The 15,190-nt window shown below is 39.3% G+C and overlaps 3 protein-coding genes across 8 annotated transcripts; 1 reads left to right on the top strand and 2 right to left on the bottom strand.

The window, feature by feature from the left end:
• The first annotated feature begins 38 nt into the window (after positions 1 to 38).
• On the top strand, positions 39 to 3,470 carry Lcch3 (Ligand-gated chloride channel homolog 3). The gene is made up of 8 exons (XM_017139841.3): positions 39 to 366; positions 925 to 1,138; positions 1,569 to 1,740; positions 1,805 to 1,989; positions 2,046 to 2,203; positions 2,341 to 2,844; positions 2,902 to 3,123; positions 3,180 to 3,470. Exons 2-8 carry the CDS (start codon positions 1,065 to 1,067, stop codon positions 3,353 to 3,355), a joined length of 1,491 nt encoding a protein of 496 aa, XP_016995330.2. The 5' UTR covers positions 39 to 366; positions 925 to 1,064; the 3' UTR covers positions 3,356 to 3,470.
• An 82-nt stretch (positions 3,471 to 3,552) lies between these two features.
• Positions 3,553 to 8,881, bottom strand: Ranbp16 (Ran-binding protein 16). Of its 4 annotated transcripts, none has more exons than XM_017139806.3 (18): positions 8,640 to 8,881; positions 8,177 to 8,572; positions 7,783 to 8,012; positions 7,562 to 7,661; positions 7,286 to 7,501; positions 7,080 to 7,226; positions 6,338 to 7,017; positions 5,983 to 6,275; positions 5,769 to 5,922; positions 5,301 to 5,706; positions 5,105 to 5,243; positions 4,965 to 5,042; positions 4,840 to 4,901; positions 4,643 to 4,782; positions 4,467 to 4,586; positions 4,327 to 4,397; positions 4,159 to 4,241; positions 3,553 to 3,742 (listed from the first exon to the last, which is right to left on the bottom strand). In XM_017139806.3, the coding sequence occupies exons 1-18, from the start codon at positions 8,640 to 8,642 to the stop codon at positions 3,629 to 3,631; spliced, it is 3,432 nt and encodes a 1,143-aa protein (XP_016995295.1). In that variant the 5' UTR covers positions 8,643 to 8,881; the 3' UTR covers positions 3,553 to 3,628. The 4 variants fall into 4 exon arrangements, with proteins under 4 accessions (XP_016995295.1, XP_070074653.1, XP_070074652.1 ...); XM_070218552.1 differs by lacking the exon at positions 3,553 to 3,742 and adding an exon at positions 3,819 to 3,836; XM_070218551.1 differs by lacking the exon at positions 3,553 to 3,742 and adding an exon at positions 3,910 to 4,104.
• A 935-nt stretch (positions 8,882 to 9,816) lies between these two features.
• On the bottom strand, positions 9,817 to 15,023 carry Stim (stromal interaction molecule). 3 transcript variants are annotated; one of them, XM_017139815.3, is made up of 8 exons: positions 14,940 to 15,019; positions 13,491 to 13,973; positions 12,425 to 12,588; positions 11,586 to 11,818; positions 11,256 to 11,371; positions 10,994 to 11,166; positions 10,333 to 10,924; positions 9,817 to 10,266 (listed from the first exon to the last, which is right to left on the bottom strand). In XM_017139815.3, the coding sequence occupies exons 2-8, from the start codon at positions 13,834 to 13,836 to the stop codon at positions 10,175 to 10,177; spliced, it is 1,716 nt and encodes a 571-aa protein (XP_016995304.2). In that variant the 5' UTR covers positions 13,837 to 13,973; positions 14,940 to 15,019; the 3' UTR covers positions 9,817 to 10,174. The 3 variants fall into 3 exon arrangements, with proteins under 3 accessions (XP_016995304.2, XP_016995305.2, XP_044252279.1); XM_017139816.3 differs by lacking the exon at positions 14,940 to 15,019 and adding an exon at positions 14,764 to 14,923; XM_044396344.2 differs by lacking the exons at positions 9,817 to 10,266; positions 10,333 to 10,924; positions 10,994 to 11,166; ... (1 more) ...; positions 11,586 to 11,818; positions 12,425 to 12,588 and adding an exon at positions 13,115 to 13,140 and having other exon boundaries at positions 14,940 to 15,023.
• Between the last annotated feature and the right edge of the window lie 167 nt (positions 15,024 to 15,190).

Raw genomic sequence — 15,190 nt, 5'->3', positions numbered from 1 at the left:
CACCCGAGAAGCTTCTGCACAAGCATCTCTATAAGCAATTATTCATTAGATAGATATAGATACTGTGGGTGCTCGCACGCAGCAGTTCGAGGCTACGCGTTAACCAGGACCAAAATACAAAATACAAATATACAAGATACACGGACAAGACAGGACAGGACAGGAAAGGACAGGACTGTGCAGGGAAGGGAAAACGAAGTGCCAGCGGGAAAGGGACAGGAAACGGAAAAGGAACAGGAACAGGAAAAGGGAACAACAGTGATAAAGATAAAGATTAAGTTTGCCAATGCATAAATCTGAGTGTGCGATTGCAAATTCCCCATTTATTGGCTAGTGGTGGTGATATATATTGATATGGATGAAAAGGCAAGACAAACAGAAGCTGCTGTCTTAAATGCATAAGTTATATTCGAATTGTAATGTGATTTAATATCAACATATATATTTCATTGTGCGTTTGTCTGCCTAATTTCGGCTTTCGTTTTTAAATGATATTTTATTGTTTCGATACTTGTTTTCTTTGAAGACAGAACCGAATATTAGCTTAAAAGTTAATCCGAGAAGCGAGACCTCGAAAATGTGTTGGATAAAAAATGAGAACAAAATCGGGGTACACTAATCATGCGATAGAATAAAAACAAGGACACTAAGCTCGGCGTTGCCACCTATTTAGGGTGTTTTAAAACGAGCAATTAAATTTAAGGACATTCAAATTGAGCAATTATCCTCTTGACAATTTTAATTTCGCACACATTACATAATGCGTGGGTTTATAGACAGAGTGTCCCCAATAGGAATATGTTGTGTACCATTCTTATTTTGTTTACATTTTTTAGTGAAGGAAATTGTGGTTTTTAAATTCGCAAAATATATTCTCTTGGAATTCAAAACGGCTTTAAATATATTTTTTATTGCAATTCACAGATCCCTAAAACATGCCAGGGTAAAGAAGCCAGATGCATTTGATTTTGCTGCCGCGATGAAAGAGGACAAGTTGGAAATGACAGTGCAATCGATTCCAAAAAGTTGAGACCCGAACAACGACACAAGCAAAGGCTGTCAATATGACATGTACGCGCGTCGGAGTCACCTGTAGTCTGCTCTTCTTCCTACTGGGCGCCCAGCTACAATTGATTCGGTAGGTGGTACATTTAGTTCATTAGGGCGGTCCACATTTTTGTGGATATTTGTAAGGTCCTAATATCCCCCGCATACGGACGCAATCTACAGAACTCTATTTATTTTCCATATCCATACAACTCCTTATTTATCCATATCTAAATAACTCAATATTATTTCAATATCCAAATAACTGATTATGAAATGAGAGTACGATTTTTTGTCAACGAAATTCCAACTGTCATACATGTCGTATAAGTAATTTCTAAAATAATTTCGTAACGCCTAAATATTAAACTATCTTCATCTTAATGACCTCTTTTGCTTTAATTTCTATCTATCTATCTCTTTAGTGATTTTACTTTAAAAACCACTTTGCCTTCCTCTTTTTTTAACACTTTTTTCTGTCAAGTTTCTTATAATTATGGAATTGACTTCACTACTTTTAGGTGTCTTCGAAAAGATGTGCTTGCCGGCCGCCTCGAGAATGTTACGCAAACGATATCGAACATACTCCAAGGCTACGATATTCGACTCAGGCCCAATTTTGGCGGAGAGCCCTTACATGTCGGTATGGATTTGACCATAGCCAGCTTTGATGCCATATCAGAAGTTAACATGGTAAGTCCTCTTTATACGCATCTAATCACTACAAATTTAAATGTAAACCCTTTCAAAACCCTAGGATTATACGATAACAATGTATTTAAATCAGTACTGGCGCGATGAGCGTTTGGCATTTAATATCTTTGGACAATACTTTGATGGCGATGATAATGACGACGGCATCAGTGATGTGCTAACACTATCGGGGGACTTTGCGGAAAAGATATGGGTACCAGACACGTTCTTCGCTAACGATAAGAACAGGTAATTTCTTTAGAGTAACTATGTTTCAAGTAAACCTTGAACCTTCATTCGCCTAGCTTTCTGCACGATGTCACTGAGAGAAATAAACTAGTGCGTCTGGGCGGCGATGGAGCTGTCACATACGGCATGCGGTTCACCACGACCCTGGCGTGCATGATGGATCTGCACTACTATCCACTGGACTCCCAGAACTGCACTGTGGAAATAGAGAGCTGTAAGTGAAACTCTAGGCAATATAAGTAAAATTATGGCTACGGACAGCGACTCAAAGAAAAATCGCCGTGTGCCTACAGCACCCCTGAGAAAATTATGTAAACACCAACTAAATGAGAATACAAATACTTATTACAGATGGCTATACGGTCAGCGATGTGGTCATGTACTGGAAGCCAACGCCTGTGCGCGGAGTGGAGGATGCCGAACTGCCCCAGTTCACCATCATTGGCTACGAGACGAACGATCGCAAGGAGCGACTGGCCACTGGGGTCTATCAGCGACTGTCACTCTCGTTCAAATTGCAACGAAACATCGGTTACTTTGTCTTCCAAACGTACCTGCCCAGCATTCTGATCGTAATGCTGTCGTGGGTCTCGTTTTGGATTAACCACGAGGCGACCAGTGCCCGCGTGGCCCTGGGCATCACCACCGTGCTCACCATGACCACAATTAGCACCGGTGTTCGCAGCTCACTGCCACGTATTTCGTATGTAAAGGCAATCGACATTTATCTGGTCATGTGCTTCGTCTTTGTATTTGCAGCCCTTCTTGAATACGCCGCCGTTAACTATACCTATTGGGGCAAAAGAGCTAAAAAGAAAATAAAGAAGGTCAAAGATTGTTGTCCAGGCAAGATCGGTGGGTTTAGTATTAAGATATATGCCTGGCTAAGATTATAATTATTAGTATCCACAGGAAAGAGCGAAAGATCCGAAACGTGTTCAACGACCGAGGACATAATCGAGCTGCAGGACGTCCGAATGAGTCCTATTCCCTCGCTGCGCAGGGGAACCTACAACGCCACCCTCGACTCCATTGGCACCGAAACGATGAATTTGGGCAAGTTTCCGCCGAGTTTTCGAATAACCCGTAACTACGGCACCGGACACAGCCAGCTGAGGCGTCGAGCACAGAGGGGTAATATATAATATCTATTATCTATCATTATAATTACTATAACTATATATAACTAGGAATCAACGCCCGCCCACGCATGTTGCATGCCCTGAAACGCGGGGCCTCTGCCATTAAGGCCACCATACCGAAGATCAAGGATGTCAATATCATAGACAAGTACTCCCGAATGATATTTCCGATCAGTTTCCTTGCGTTCAACCTTGGCTACTGGCTGTTTTATATTCTGGAATGATGATATATAATTAATTACCCTAGCAGAACAGAACAGAACCATGGGATCCGAATACAACTTTTTATAACCTCCATAATAAAGATTGACTTCGCCATAATATTTGGGCGTACCTGAATCGGTAGTATTTTTCCTGGGAATAGTAAATAAAGAATAATAACGCTTAGAACTTCAGTTTCTACTGTTTACTACTCCAAGTCGCTTATAGCTAGGCTTACTTCGCTAACCACTCTATGTTATTCTGCATCCATTGTCAATCCGCTCCTCCACTCGAATTCACTCAAAGAACCACCACTGGTCACCGAGCTCATCGTTAGCCCTAATATGGCGAGGACTCAGGTTCGCATGGTTTGAATCCACCGCCGCACATTGGTCGATCACACGAAAACGCTGGCCAAAAGTCCAAAGTCAGTGTTAAGAACTCGGGGCTAATTCACATAAGCTATTTCACAAAAGCTGACAAAATCGAGGGAAGAAGCATTCACTGCAGAAACAAAAATATGATTCTCTGAATAAGAAAAAATATAACACACACACATACGAATTTTGCCTTTCACGTTTCTCCCCGGTTTGGCATTTTTATTTCGAGATTAATTTGAAAACGTTTTTTGTAAACCAATCTCTAAAAATAGTCTTAAGCTCGAGATAAAAATGGAATGTGTAAGGAAAAGCGTGAAAATGTGATATGCAGGAAGCCCAATTGCAGCAGAAAATCATATTTTTCTCACTGTAGCTTTGTTCTTCGTTTAATTCTGTAAACCAGTGTTATAAAAACTAGACACTAATGCTGCTGCTGCTGGACATACCCGAACCATGGACTGGTTCTCATTTGAATTTGAATTTTGATCCGCCGTCGAGGATGCGTTTGTCGCGATGTGATCACCACCGCCTATGTGACTTACAAATTAGTAGGAGTTGCAAACAATATGTTTAAAAAAGGAACAAATCAAAAGGTAATAGGTAAAAATACACACCTGTTAGGTTGGCATTCGACTTTGGCAAGTTGACCACATCGCGGCGAAATGTTGACAGGTTTTGGGTGAACCTAAAGGGGGAAAAACGCAGATTGTTGTAAAAATATATATTAAATATTTATAGAGAACTCTAAACTCACTTTTCTTTGTTTTTACTGGAAACATTTCGCTCAATTCCAACCATCAGGTCATCGAACCATTGAGCCATTGTCTGTTGTTTTTCCATCGGCTGCCCACAGATGATTCTGTCTTTCAGGGATCTGTAAAATAGATAGAAGTTTTAAACATTGCTATAAGGATATATAAATCATCATACCGATAATAGTCCTCATAGAGCAAGATAAGTACCAGCAGTGGTCGTGACATCGACCACTGATTTCGACAGTCCTCAGCCAAAACGTTGTTCAACAACGAGGACATCATACTCTGAAGCAGCTCAGAGTTCATTTCAACAACCTTAAAAATTAAGTAAATAGTTAGAAAGGATATTTCTTGCTATATTTCAATACATACCTTCAAAAATTGCGCGTTTTCTTGATTTAAACTGCGAAGCTTTTTGTTTGGAAATGTGGAAACTTGAAAAGGAGTTACAAAATTAGTTGTATTTCTCATTTTATATATTTTCCGATCCTATTTACCTTTCATCTGTAGCTGCTTAAAGATGTATGAAACAATACTATCCAAAATTGTGCAGCAACTTATATAAATGGCTGAATCTAAAAATTATATTTATGGTAATATATATTACTCTTTTAAGGGTTTAGTTTATAGAACCCACCTAATGCCGCAAGTCCCTTGGTGAGGCTTTTTAGTATGTAAACGAATGCAGAAGGCTCCAGGGCTGCCAGGTAAGAAACATGATCTTGTGATAGGCAATTCAGTAAATTGTAATAGGCCGTCGATAATTTTGGGTATTCCTGAAAGTCAATTAAAGTTTACAACTAGTTATATAGTTAATCATCGCATAAACCCACCAGTAGATCGCTCTGCTGTATAGAGAGTATTAACTTTGCGATGGTATTCAGTACGTTGTCCAATGTATCATCTCCGTACAGCTTGAATACGCCGCAATTAACATAATTTCCACCAAGCGAGTTCTTTAAGATCAAGAAGCATATGGCAATTCCTTTAAGTCTCATCGGGTACAGTCGATCGCGCGGAACATCCTGATGCAGAATGCGGTTGCCGTATATACAAATAAGTTTCGAGGCCTCGCGAAATAGGAGAATGCCCATGGGGCTGGACACATTGCCCGCGAGCCTTTGGGTGCGGCAATGCACCAGTTCGGCAAACAGTTTAAGCACTGGTGTCGTAACGGCAGGATCGTGAGCCCACAGTTCCATGGCGCGCAGCAGTATGGGCAGATAGTCCGCATAGTAACTGCAATAGAGATTGTTTAAATATTATTGCATTTAAAAACCAGATGTAAAAGCCATACGCACAGCCACTCGAAGAGCATGGTGTACTGAATGCGGGCGTTCAGCGGCAGCGCCAGGCCACGAAGGTCGCGAGCCAGGCCGATGGTGGCCTTTTTAGCCTCATCATTAGGAAATATATTGGTGTCCATCAGCACAGAGCCAAGGGACTCGAATTGGTCTGCAAAAAAATAGAATTACTATCTTAATTTATATCATTTTAAAGGTACAAGCAACTGACTTGTTAAAGGCTCCAGGAAATTGTAGAATCTCTCCTCATCCTCGCCCAAATCGAACATCAGCAGGCGGCCCAGCGAAGTGTAGAACATGGTGCGACATCGCATCTCACTCAGCGTTGAATTCGTTCCTAGGAATGGGAAATGTTCGCTGGTGTGGTGCGTCAGCATAAATTGAACCTCCTCCAGACGCGCCAGCTTGCGCACCGAGTTGAAGTGCACAGAGAGATCGGAGAGTAGCATCAGGGTTTTTGTAATGATCGGCTCGGAGCGTCCCCAAAACTTAAGATTTGTAATACTAAAAGATTTAGATTCGTTCGTTATCAGTTCAAAAACAAATCAAGTTATAATCCTACTTACATTTTACGGTTTATAAAACTTAAAAGCATCTGCTCGTCACTCAGGCCGAACACCTCGCTTAGTCTCTTGTACACATTGGCCTTTTGGGCCTGCTCGCTGCTGTGCATTTTGCGCACCTGATCCAAGAAACTGAGGATGGCCAGCTCCAGCTTTTCGCAGCCAGCCTGCGGCAGGCGAGCATCGGTTAGGCTCATCAGTTGCAGAACTCTTATCACGAGCTCGGCGTCCATGGTGTCGTGCTCATCGCTTGTGGTGACCGAAAGACGACCCACAATGGCCGATCCGATTATATAGACCAGCCACGTTAGCTGCAGCTCGTGTATGGTGATATCAATGGGATTGGCGTTGGGCGTCTGCAGAAGATTCTCGTACTCGCGGGCCTTCTGATCAAAGTGCTGAACGAGAAGGCCACAAGTCTTGTTGTACTCGCACCTCTCGATCACCGACAGCTGCTCCAGCTGCTGCTGCACCATGCACAGATCGTCCAGCGGATCCTCTAGATTGTCGCGCACAATCACGGGCACTGCGTCCAGGCGCGAATCAATGTAGGCCTTTATCACCTCCGGCGTGTAGGTACCCAGCAAATGGGGATCCGGGGACTTGACATAGGGCACCGAGGCAACCATACGTTGCCACAGGGTGAGCAAGTAATGCACGCTATTCGGTGCAAAGAGCCACAGCTGAGGGGGAAGATAAGGTAGGGTAAAGCTACAAGTTTCTCCCCTTAAATCCTTATACATACATGCAGGGATTGGACAGTAAACTTAGCTATCAGTTCAATTGCTTCGGGATAACATGGCACCGCTATAAGTTCGCCCAATTGATAGTTGGACTTGAGGCGAGCCAGCAGGCGGCAGAATTCATGATAGTTATCTGGGTCGCTCAGGCCCTAAAACGAAATGTTTGCCAACAAAAATATAGGGGATAAATCGCTTGCGGCGTACTCACATGCAAGCTGGTCAATATGTCGCGTACTCCCTCGACCAAATGCGTTAGAAATTTCGTTCTCTCCGAATTACTAAAAAGAGACCGACGCACAGATGTCATTTGTACCAGGCAGGATATGGAGTAGCTAGCTAAACCATTGGGCAAAATTTGGTATAAATCAAAAAAAAGTTTAAGTGTGTTCGAATCTAAGAATGCAGGGCGCCAAGCTGTGGGTATCTACGTATAAGGTCAATTTAATAGAGAATTGAAATGAATTATTTGCATTTGCGTACATACCTGAACGTTGTTCATATCGTCCGCGGACTCATCTGTCGAACTGCCAATAAAGTCAAAGCTCAGGCAATTTTTCGTTAGACGCAACACGTGCGATATTAGCCTACAGGGGTAAAGGAAAATATATTTCAAATTAGTTAAAGAACATCTTAAGAACAAAAAAAGTTAGGTTATATAGTTTATAGGGTAAATACAGAGCTATACATTAAACAAAAATAACTCACGCTTGTTGCGATTCGTCCATGAAATTAATATTTTTGCTATTTTCGCGGGCCGTGATCAGCAGTGAGCAGGATAGGAGAAAGGTGTCGTAGAGCTGCTGGTCCCGGTAGGAAGTGGCTATTTTTCGATTTTTCGAAAAGGACAAGTGGACGTCCAGCTCCACAATAGAGTTCATTTCGCAAACCAGTTGCGATAGAATTTGAACGCCGATTGTACAGTGCTCAACGGAGCCCTAAAATGTAGATATAGTATGATATAGTATAATATAAAATAGTATATTGTATGATATAGTGCAATATGATATAGTATGGTATCGTTTGGTATGGTTAGGTATGATATGGGTATGGTATGATATGATATATGGTATAGTATACAGTTTAGTACAGATAACTCTACCTGCAAGAACTTTTTGACATCCTCCAGCAGGTTCTGGAACACCATCTCGCCCTTGAAGGTGTCGAACCATCCGAACTTGGTGATCTTGGCCAACAAAGTAACCAAAGCCTGGACAACAAAGTGCTGCAGATTGGGCCGCGTCGCCAGGTAGTTGAGGGCATAGCTGCGTATGTCGATGCGCTGCTCGAGACTCAGTCCCTGGATCAGTTTGGTGAGCGTGGAGGCGGCCAGCAGCTGGGCGTAGCTGGAGTCGGCCCGGTCCAACAGCAACTGGCACTTGGGCAAAGCATCCTGGCTGTTGACGAAGGTCACAAGGGCTTTTTCCGCCTCCGCACGAATGCTAATGTCGGTGGCCTCGTAAAGTTGCTTGCAGAGTACCTCCAGTTGTTGTATATCCTGAAAAGGCCATTAGATATCATACATTTGCGTACTTTATGTTAGGAATACAACATTAAATACATACCATAACGATGAACACCGGACGACTGGGCTTAAAAAAGCAAACTGGTCAATTCGGGAAACGCTTCTTAATCCCCGGTAACTACGTCTTAGATCTAACCGCTTTCGACTGTTTCGGTGTCTTTAGAATTTTTTTAGCGAAACGAAAGGCATGGGGCATTTGGTAACAACGAGCCTACTTAGTTATTTCTATTTTTTAAGTAAATTTATAAATGAAAACAAAACGCCAAGTTTTTTTTTTTGACAAGTGTGACCAAAACAAACAAATGATAATTAGTTGGGGTATTCATGCACTTGTTGCAACTGCAGCCGCGTGAACGGCGCATTATCGCATCAGTGAAATTCGCAGTATGAAATTAGTGGCAAAAGTATACACAAATGTATATACATTATATCTTATCAATGCTTTACTTAACCTTTCTTACAAATAATTAAACAAGCAGCGCCAAGAATCTTTAAGAAAAAAGATTTTCCCTTTTAAAAATAGGAAATTTGTATGCACAAGGTGATTTAAATAGAATAGACAGAACCTGAAATGTATGATCCCAGCAAAAAAATCACTAAATCTAAATTTATAACTATTTTGTAAAGCTGAAAATAAGTAAACGGTAAAATCAGAGTTTCACATCTTTAAAAATCCCAACCATTCCGCTAAGCACCAAGCGCAGTGGGTATATCGTATTACACATTTCCCTGAACTTAAAATCGATAACTTACATTAAAAATGTATGGCCTTTAGTTAAAAAAAACAATTACGTATAAAAAATAAAAAAAGAACAAATAAAAAGGTTTTATTAACTCACAAAAATGCCGTCTTTAAAATGTGTTATCGATAATAATCGATTTTTTCTCTTAAAATTTTTAAAATAATAAACAATACTCTAATCCATAGAGAAGATAAAAAATAAATTAAATATTTTGGAAATTCTTATGAGTCACAGTAAAACAAGAAAAGCGAACTCAAAAGATTGCAATCGATACGTTTTTTTATTAAATAGAATTAAATAGGGTTGTGGTGAGTACCATCAGCCAACCATTTAGCACCTGTGGACAGGTGATTATCGATGACAGAGATCTTTTAGCGTGATCTGCTGATCTGCCATTGTGCGCTATGTAAAATATCGGATCGAAGGACCACCTGACCACCGAGTCTCGATAACCAAATCATAACTGACCCCATCAATACTTTATTTCTTTATTTAAATAATCTGCCACTAGGTGGACCACCATTAAGTTCATTGTTACGTACAAAACACTGTTTGGTTTTATAGTATTCGTTGTTTTTGACAAATAATTAAGTAGATGACATTGTGTATACATCAAAAATAAAATGGATATATTACAAATATAAAGATTAAAATATCATACACACATAATGTTATATATGACCTTCATTAATACAGCATCTTAATGTAAAACAGATTTAGATTTCATTCAGGGTTCAATAAGCGGTTCTATGTTTTATTTAGTTCGTCAAGTAGTATGCTTTTACTGAAGAGCTGGGTTTTATTGTCCTCACAGACTGAGCGCACAAGCCGTTTATTCCGTGGCAAGCAGCGAAAAGTTCTCAAAATTCAGCTTACCTTGTATAGACTCATCGTCCAGGTCTTCGGTGCTGTTGGTAATACGTGCTGTCCATGGAAGATAATGAATAAATATGAGATTCTATATAATATAAAGTAAATATGAATACGCACTTCTGGACCCCTTTGTTGAACTGACGCCCATGGAACTTTGTAAGCCTCCATTTCGGCCATATAGAACATTCTCCAAGTAGGACAGACCATTGTTGTTGACAATGTTCAAGCCAAGGCACGTCTCGATTTGCTTCCAGCGATGCAGCCGTTCCTGCAACTCATTTGTCACATCTCCCAGGGCATTTCGTGCCTCAACAATGGATCGATCGACATCATCAATACTTTTGCCGTGCGTGGAAACGAATGCGCCCACCAAACTCGAACGCTTCTTCCGCAATTTTTCACAAGCCTCTCTGGCCGACTGAAGCTGCTTCTCAGCCGATGTGCGTTTCTTCTGATGATTCTTACTCTCTAGTTCATATGTGTATTGCAGCCACGATTGGAGCTGCGGCGGTGGTGCCCAACAGTTATCAACCAGCTCGAATTCGGCACGAGACAATTCATTGCGCAGCATCTCGATTTCTTTTTTCAGCTGCTGTACTTCCAGATCCGAATTCGATGAACTGAGTGTAGGGGCCTCTTTGAGACGCCTCTCCAAATCCATTTTCTCAGTGGCCACATTTTCCTGCTCCATTCTGGCTCGTTCTAGTTCCTGTAATATAAATAAAAATATTTAAAAATGTATTACAAATATTAATTTTAATATTTATTTGAAACAAACCTTCTGCATTTCCTGTAGACTTTGTTCAGCCCTCTGCAATCCCTCCATATCTTGTGCCATTCGACGCAGATGACGTTTGGCGTTCTTGTTCTGCTGGTAGGCGTACCAACATCCAATAATAGCGCTAAGCAACAAGGTAACCAATATGTAGTCCTTCCAGCGGGTACCAGTTTCTATAAAAGGATAAGTATAAGTTAATATATTAATATTTGGTACTTAAAATTATTTGTTGTATTATCTATTTCGGATAACTTTAACTTACCTCGCGGTGGCCCAAAAAGAACAACGTCCATAGCCTTTAATGAGATTTTTTGCTTATGTATAGGGTCTTTTATTCCAAGTACATTGCCCACATACTGAAGATTATTCACAGCCAACCTAAAATGCAGAATAGAATTACAAATCTTGAAATTTTTAATATAAATCTAAAAATAATTTTAGGAATATAGGTATAAACTTCGGCTGGCCAAAGTTAGCTTCCTTTCTTGGCTTTGTAGTTTCTAAAACATAAAAACTTTAAATGATGTGCCATGATGAAAACCAAATTTAATCGCAATTTTAAATAAATATTTAAACTTAATTTATAGCCTACCTTGGCAAAGCAGCTCCAGTGACCTTATGTAATTTAAACAGATCAACATATTGGGGCAGCTGAACAGATTGTGCCAACCAATCTGTCGTCTGTTCGATGGTCCAATTATGCACCTCTGATCTCAGCCAAGCCTCCCAAAGTTCTTTCACCGATATATGCATATCGTCATTAAAGTGAAATGCTTTCTGCCGCTTTTCATAACCCGAGTCGTACTTCAATTCCTCCCGTAAAAACTGTAAAAAAAACACGTTTTAAAATGAGAACATAAAATAGGGCAATGAAATGTTGATAGCTTGAAATTAATGATAAGAAATGAAATAATAAAGTGTGTCGTATAGGCCTCTAATAAACTCTAGGACTTAAAAGTTGTAAGTTTATTGGACCCTTACCTAACAAGAAAGGAAGCTTTGTTCGCCAAGCCGAGTTTTGTATTTATTTGGAGTTATTTTAAAATATATTAGGGCCAATAAACAAAAAAGATCAAAATTAATGCATCTATAGCATCAACTAGTACGCATTTGAACGGAAATTTAATGAAATTGTGTTAAAAAATATAACTTATTCGTTTATATAAAATGTATACAGTTAACCAATCAAAAACTCTTGAAAACTAAATGAATAAAAAGTAAATGAAAAAGTAAACTTCCTTCCGCAAAACAAAAACTCACGACTATAAGTCTGTCTATTGGCGTTTTAATGTGCTGATCCGGTTCTGTGTAATGAAATTTCTATATGCTTGCTAGTATCGGGTATAACTTGTGTCAGCTAATAGTTTCTAGTCATGGAAACATGATTTTTATATACTTTGTACTTTAAGATCAATGGGCTTTGTAACGTACGTCATCGGATTCGCTCAAATCGATGTTTCCATTGTCATCATCATCAAGTTGGCGATGCAGGCTTGCAATAGCCTCCATGCCGAAGCGATCCTGAACACTTCCACTGTAGCAGTCAAAGTCATCATCAGCACACGCGCCATCTGCCGAACCGCTTCCCATGGAACCTGTTGAAAAACGGATCGATTAATAATATCACATAAGAATAGTAATATTTAGTATTATCATTACATTAACTTATTTATAAAAATAAGGCCATAAGAAAGAAAGTATAATACATACATTTAAAAAAAGGTCCTTGAGATGATAGCTAGTAATTTAAAACAAATAAAAACAAATAACAACAAAGAAAGCTAACTTTGGCAAGCCAAAGTTTACGTACCCTTGCAGTTATAAAAAAAAAATGTTTGTTACTCCATATTATGTCTATGTTATAGCTCAAAGTCATTAGTTTTTGTCTTAAAAAATTAAAACCACTAAAATCAGGTCATCAATATTCAAAAATAAAAAAAAGAGTGCCGAATTGGCAATTTAAAAAGCAGAAAAAAACCTATTACTGAAATCAAATTAAACGATAACGAATTCAAGTAATATTTATATTTAAGAACAGCGAAGTTTTACCAATTTGGCCAGATTGTCGCGTATAAATTGTCCAATCGTTCCTAAGGCAGCTATATGTTATAGTCGTCCGATTGGGGCCTTTCCGACCTACATTCTACCTGCAATAGAAAGAAGACTATTGTTAAAGTTACATCCATCGGCCTTCAAAACTGAGATACTAGTTTGCTTAGAAACGGACGGACAGACAAACATACGGACAAGCTTATATCTATGCTTATATCGGAAATATCACTGCGTTGCAAATTGCTAACTAAAAATAACAAAACCCTCTGCAAGGGTATATCGATTAATTCTAAATATTGTCAATCGTTATTAATCGATTAATTGTTGGTGTGGGGGAAAAACAATCGATTGTTTTGCGTCAGTGTAATATTGGGTTAAATTTAATCCTAAACTTACGCATTATCCTATTGAGAGTTAGTAATAATCTGATTTCAAGCCGACTTACTGAACTCATTGCTGACAGCCTGGGACATGGCTTCGCTGAGGAGATTGTATGAGCTCCTATGCAGATTTTGTTCAAGGTGCGTGGAGTGTTCTCCTCCGCTTCCGGCATGCGATGCTGCGATATGGGTCGCATGCTCCGACTGAGAATGGTGCAGACTCTGACTCCCAGCCTCGTGGGAAGAGTGACGAGGGGCTACATTGGGATTCTGCTTGTACTGATGCTGCTGCGTGTTGTAGCGATTCGAGACGACGGAAACTGTGTGCGATCCATGATCCTGCGAGCTTATGCTCTTCAGCACACAGCATATGAATATGAAGGAATAGTTCCAAATGGTATCCTTTCGCATTGTTGTAAATGTGCGGACTTCTTCTAAATAAATGATCGCATACGCCTCCCTTGAAATCAGTAATCGGTTCGGATTTTTTCGGGTTTACAGCTCACATTTGTTGGTCGTGAAAATCATAGTTTTTAACAGATGATATCCTGAAATTATAAATTACTTGTTATTATATATTATATTAATTATAATTCCTAATACCCTTCTAGTTCAGAATAAGATAGAGAAAACTGTTAGTATAGTCTGCCTATATTGGAACCTTTTTCCTCCACAGATCTTGTGATCATAAACTAAAGTTTCTAGGCTTTTTAACGCATATTCTCGTTCTCTTATAAATAAAATTGATTAAATAACCGAGAAAAGCCAACTGTGTGCAAAAGTATTATTGCATTCGCCAATAAATAAAGATTTACTGGGCGCAAACCTCAGAGGATGTTCTATTTGTCGATGAGATTCGGTTTTAGGGTTATTATAAGATAACCGCTGAGCGCTTATTTGCTTGGGAATCCAAATTATGGCGAAAAAAACGTATGAGTAATAGAATAAAGGAATTTTTTTGGCTCGCCAAGGCAAATATTTGGGGAGTTGGAGATTTGGATTTTCTTTTGTTTTTTTTTTTTTTATTTTCCTTCAATTGCATTCTATCGTGAGAAATAAATATGCGTTTTACATTTGTACAATTGCAATACATTCAAGATCATTTTTGATTTTGAATTAGAAACAGGTAAGTGCGTAAAATACAGTAAAATCACACGGATATCGGTATAATCTCAACACATAACGGTACATTTACATGCCAGCCTCTAAATCATAGGCAAGGCTTACTGTATAACTGTTTTTTTTCTAAACTTTTTTTTAATATTTTTAATATTAGACATTGGATACTATATACGAATGTACATATGTAAGTTTCGGAAGGCATCAGCATTTGTTTACTTCTAAAAACGTAGAAAAGGGCGAAATTCAACGATCTTCGGTTGTTTTCAGCTGCGTTATGAGGGCACAATTTACAATGCCATTGCTAAACACTTAATAACCACACATATGTGGATGCCCAGTGGTAAACTTCCATAAGTTTTTTTTAGACCTCAAATAAAAATAAAAGCACTCACACTAAATCACTGAAATAATGAAATTCCTCTCGAGAGTGACCAGTCCACTGAAAGGGCAAAAATACACTCGTCACTTTTAAAACTGACAAAGCCTTTCGTGACGATAATTAAATAATAGTTATGTAGTGAATTTGAACCAAATATTTAATCCCTACAATGCTGTAAAACCGAAAATGTATGCTTTATTCGCAATTATTCATTTGAGCGAGCTCGGTAAAAAAAAGTTAAAAGCAATGTTTCCACTTGTTAAA

This window comes from Drosophila takahashii, chromosome X (genome assembly GCF_030179915.1).
Source record: "Drosophila takahashii strain IR98-3 E-12201 chromosome X, DtakHiC1v2, whole genome shotgun sequence".
NCBI lineage: Eukaryota > Metazoa > Arthropoda > Insecta > Diptera > Drosophilidae > Drosophila > Drosophila takahashii.
The sequence above is the reverse complement of the archived record's forward strand: the minus strand, read 5'-3'. Positions and strand labels throughout refer to the sequence as shown.

What these genes read in the sequence shown, in the direction of transcription:
- Ranbp16 (XM_017139806.3), bottom strand. An exon ending in TTACTGTCCAATCCCTGCAT is followed by an intron (nt 7,018 to 7,079) that starts GTATGTATAAGG and finishes CTTCCCCCTCAG; the next exon opens with CTGTGGCTCTTTGCACCGAA. An exon ending in TAAGCAGCTACAGATGAAAG is followed by an intron (nt 4,902 to 4,964) that starts GTAAATAGGATC and finishes CTCCTTTTCAAG; the next exon opens with TTTCCACATTTCCAAACAAA.
- Lcch3 (XM_017139841.3), top strand. Translation starts at nt 1,065, where the DNA reads ATGACATGTACGCGCGTCGGAGTCACCTGTAGTCTGCTCTTCTTCCTA. An exon ending in CCATATCAGAAGTTAACATG is followed by an intron (nt 1,741 to 1,804) that starts GTAAGTCCTCTT and finishes TCAAAACCCTAG; the next exon opens with GATTATACGATAACAATGTA. An exon ending in TTGTTGTCCAGGCAAGATCG is followed by an intron (nt 2,845 to 2,901) that starts GTGGGTTTAGTA and finishes TAGTATCCACAG; the next exon opens with GAAAGAGCGAAAGATCCGAA.
- Stim (XM_017139815.3), bottom strand. Translation starts at nt 13,836, where the DNA reads ATGCGAAAGGATACCATTTGGAACTATTCCTTCATATTCATATGCTGT. An exon ending in GGCTGTCAGCAATGAGTTCA is followed by an intron (nt 12,589 to 13,490) that starts GTAAGTCGGCTT and finishes GTTTTTCAACAG; the next exon opens with GTTCCATGGGAAGCGGTTCG. An exon ending in ATTTGAGCGAATCCGATGAC is followed by an intron (nt 11,819 to 12,424) that starts GTACGTTACAAA and finishes TTTTTTTTACAG; the next exon opens with TTTTTACGGGAGGAATTGAA.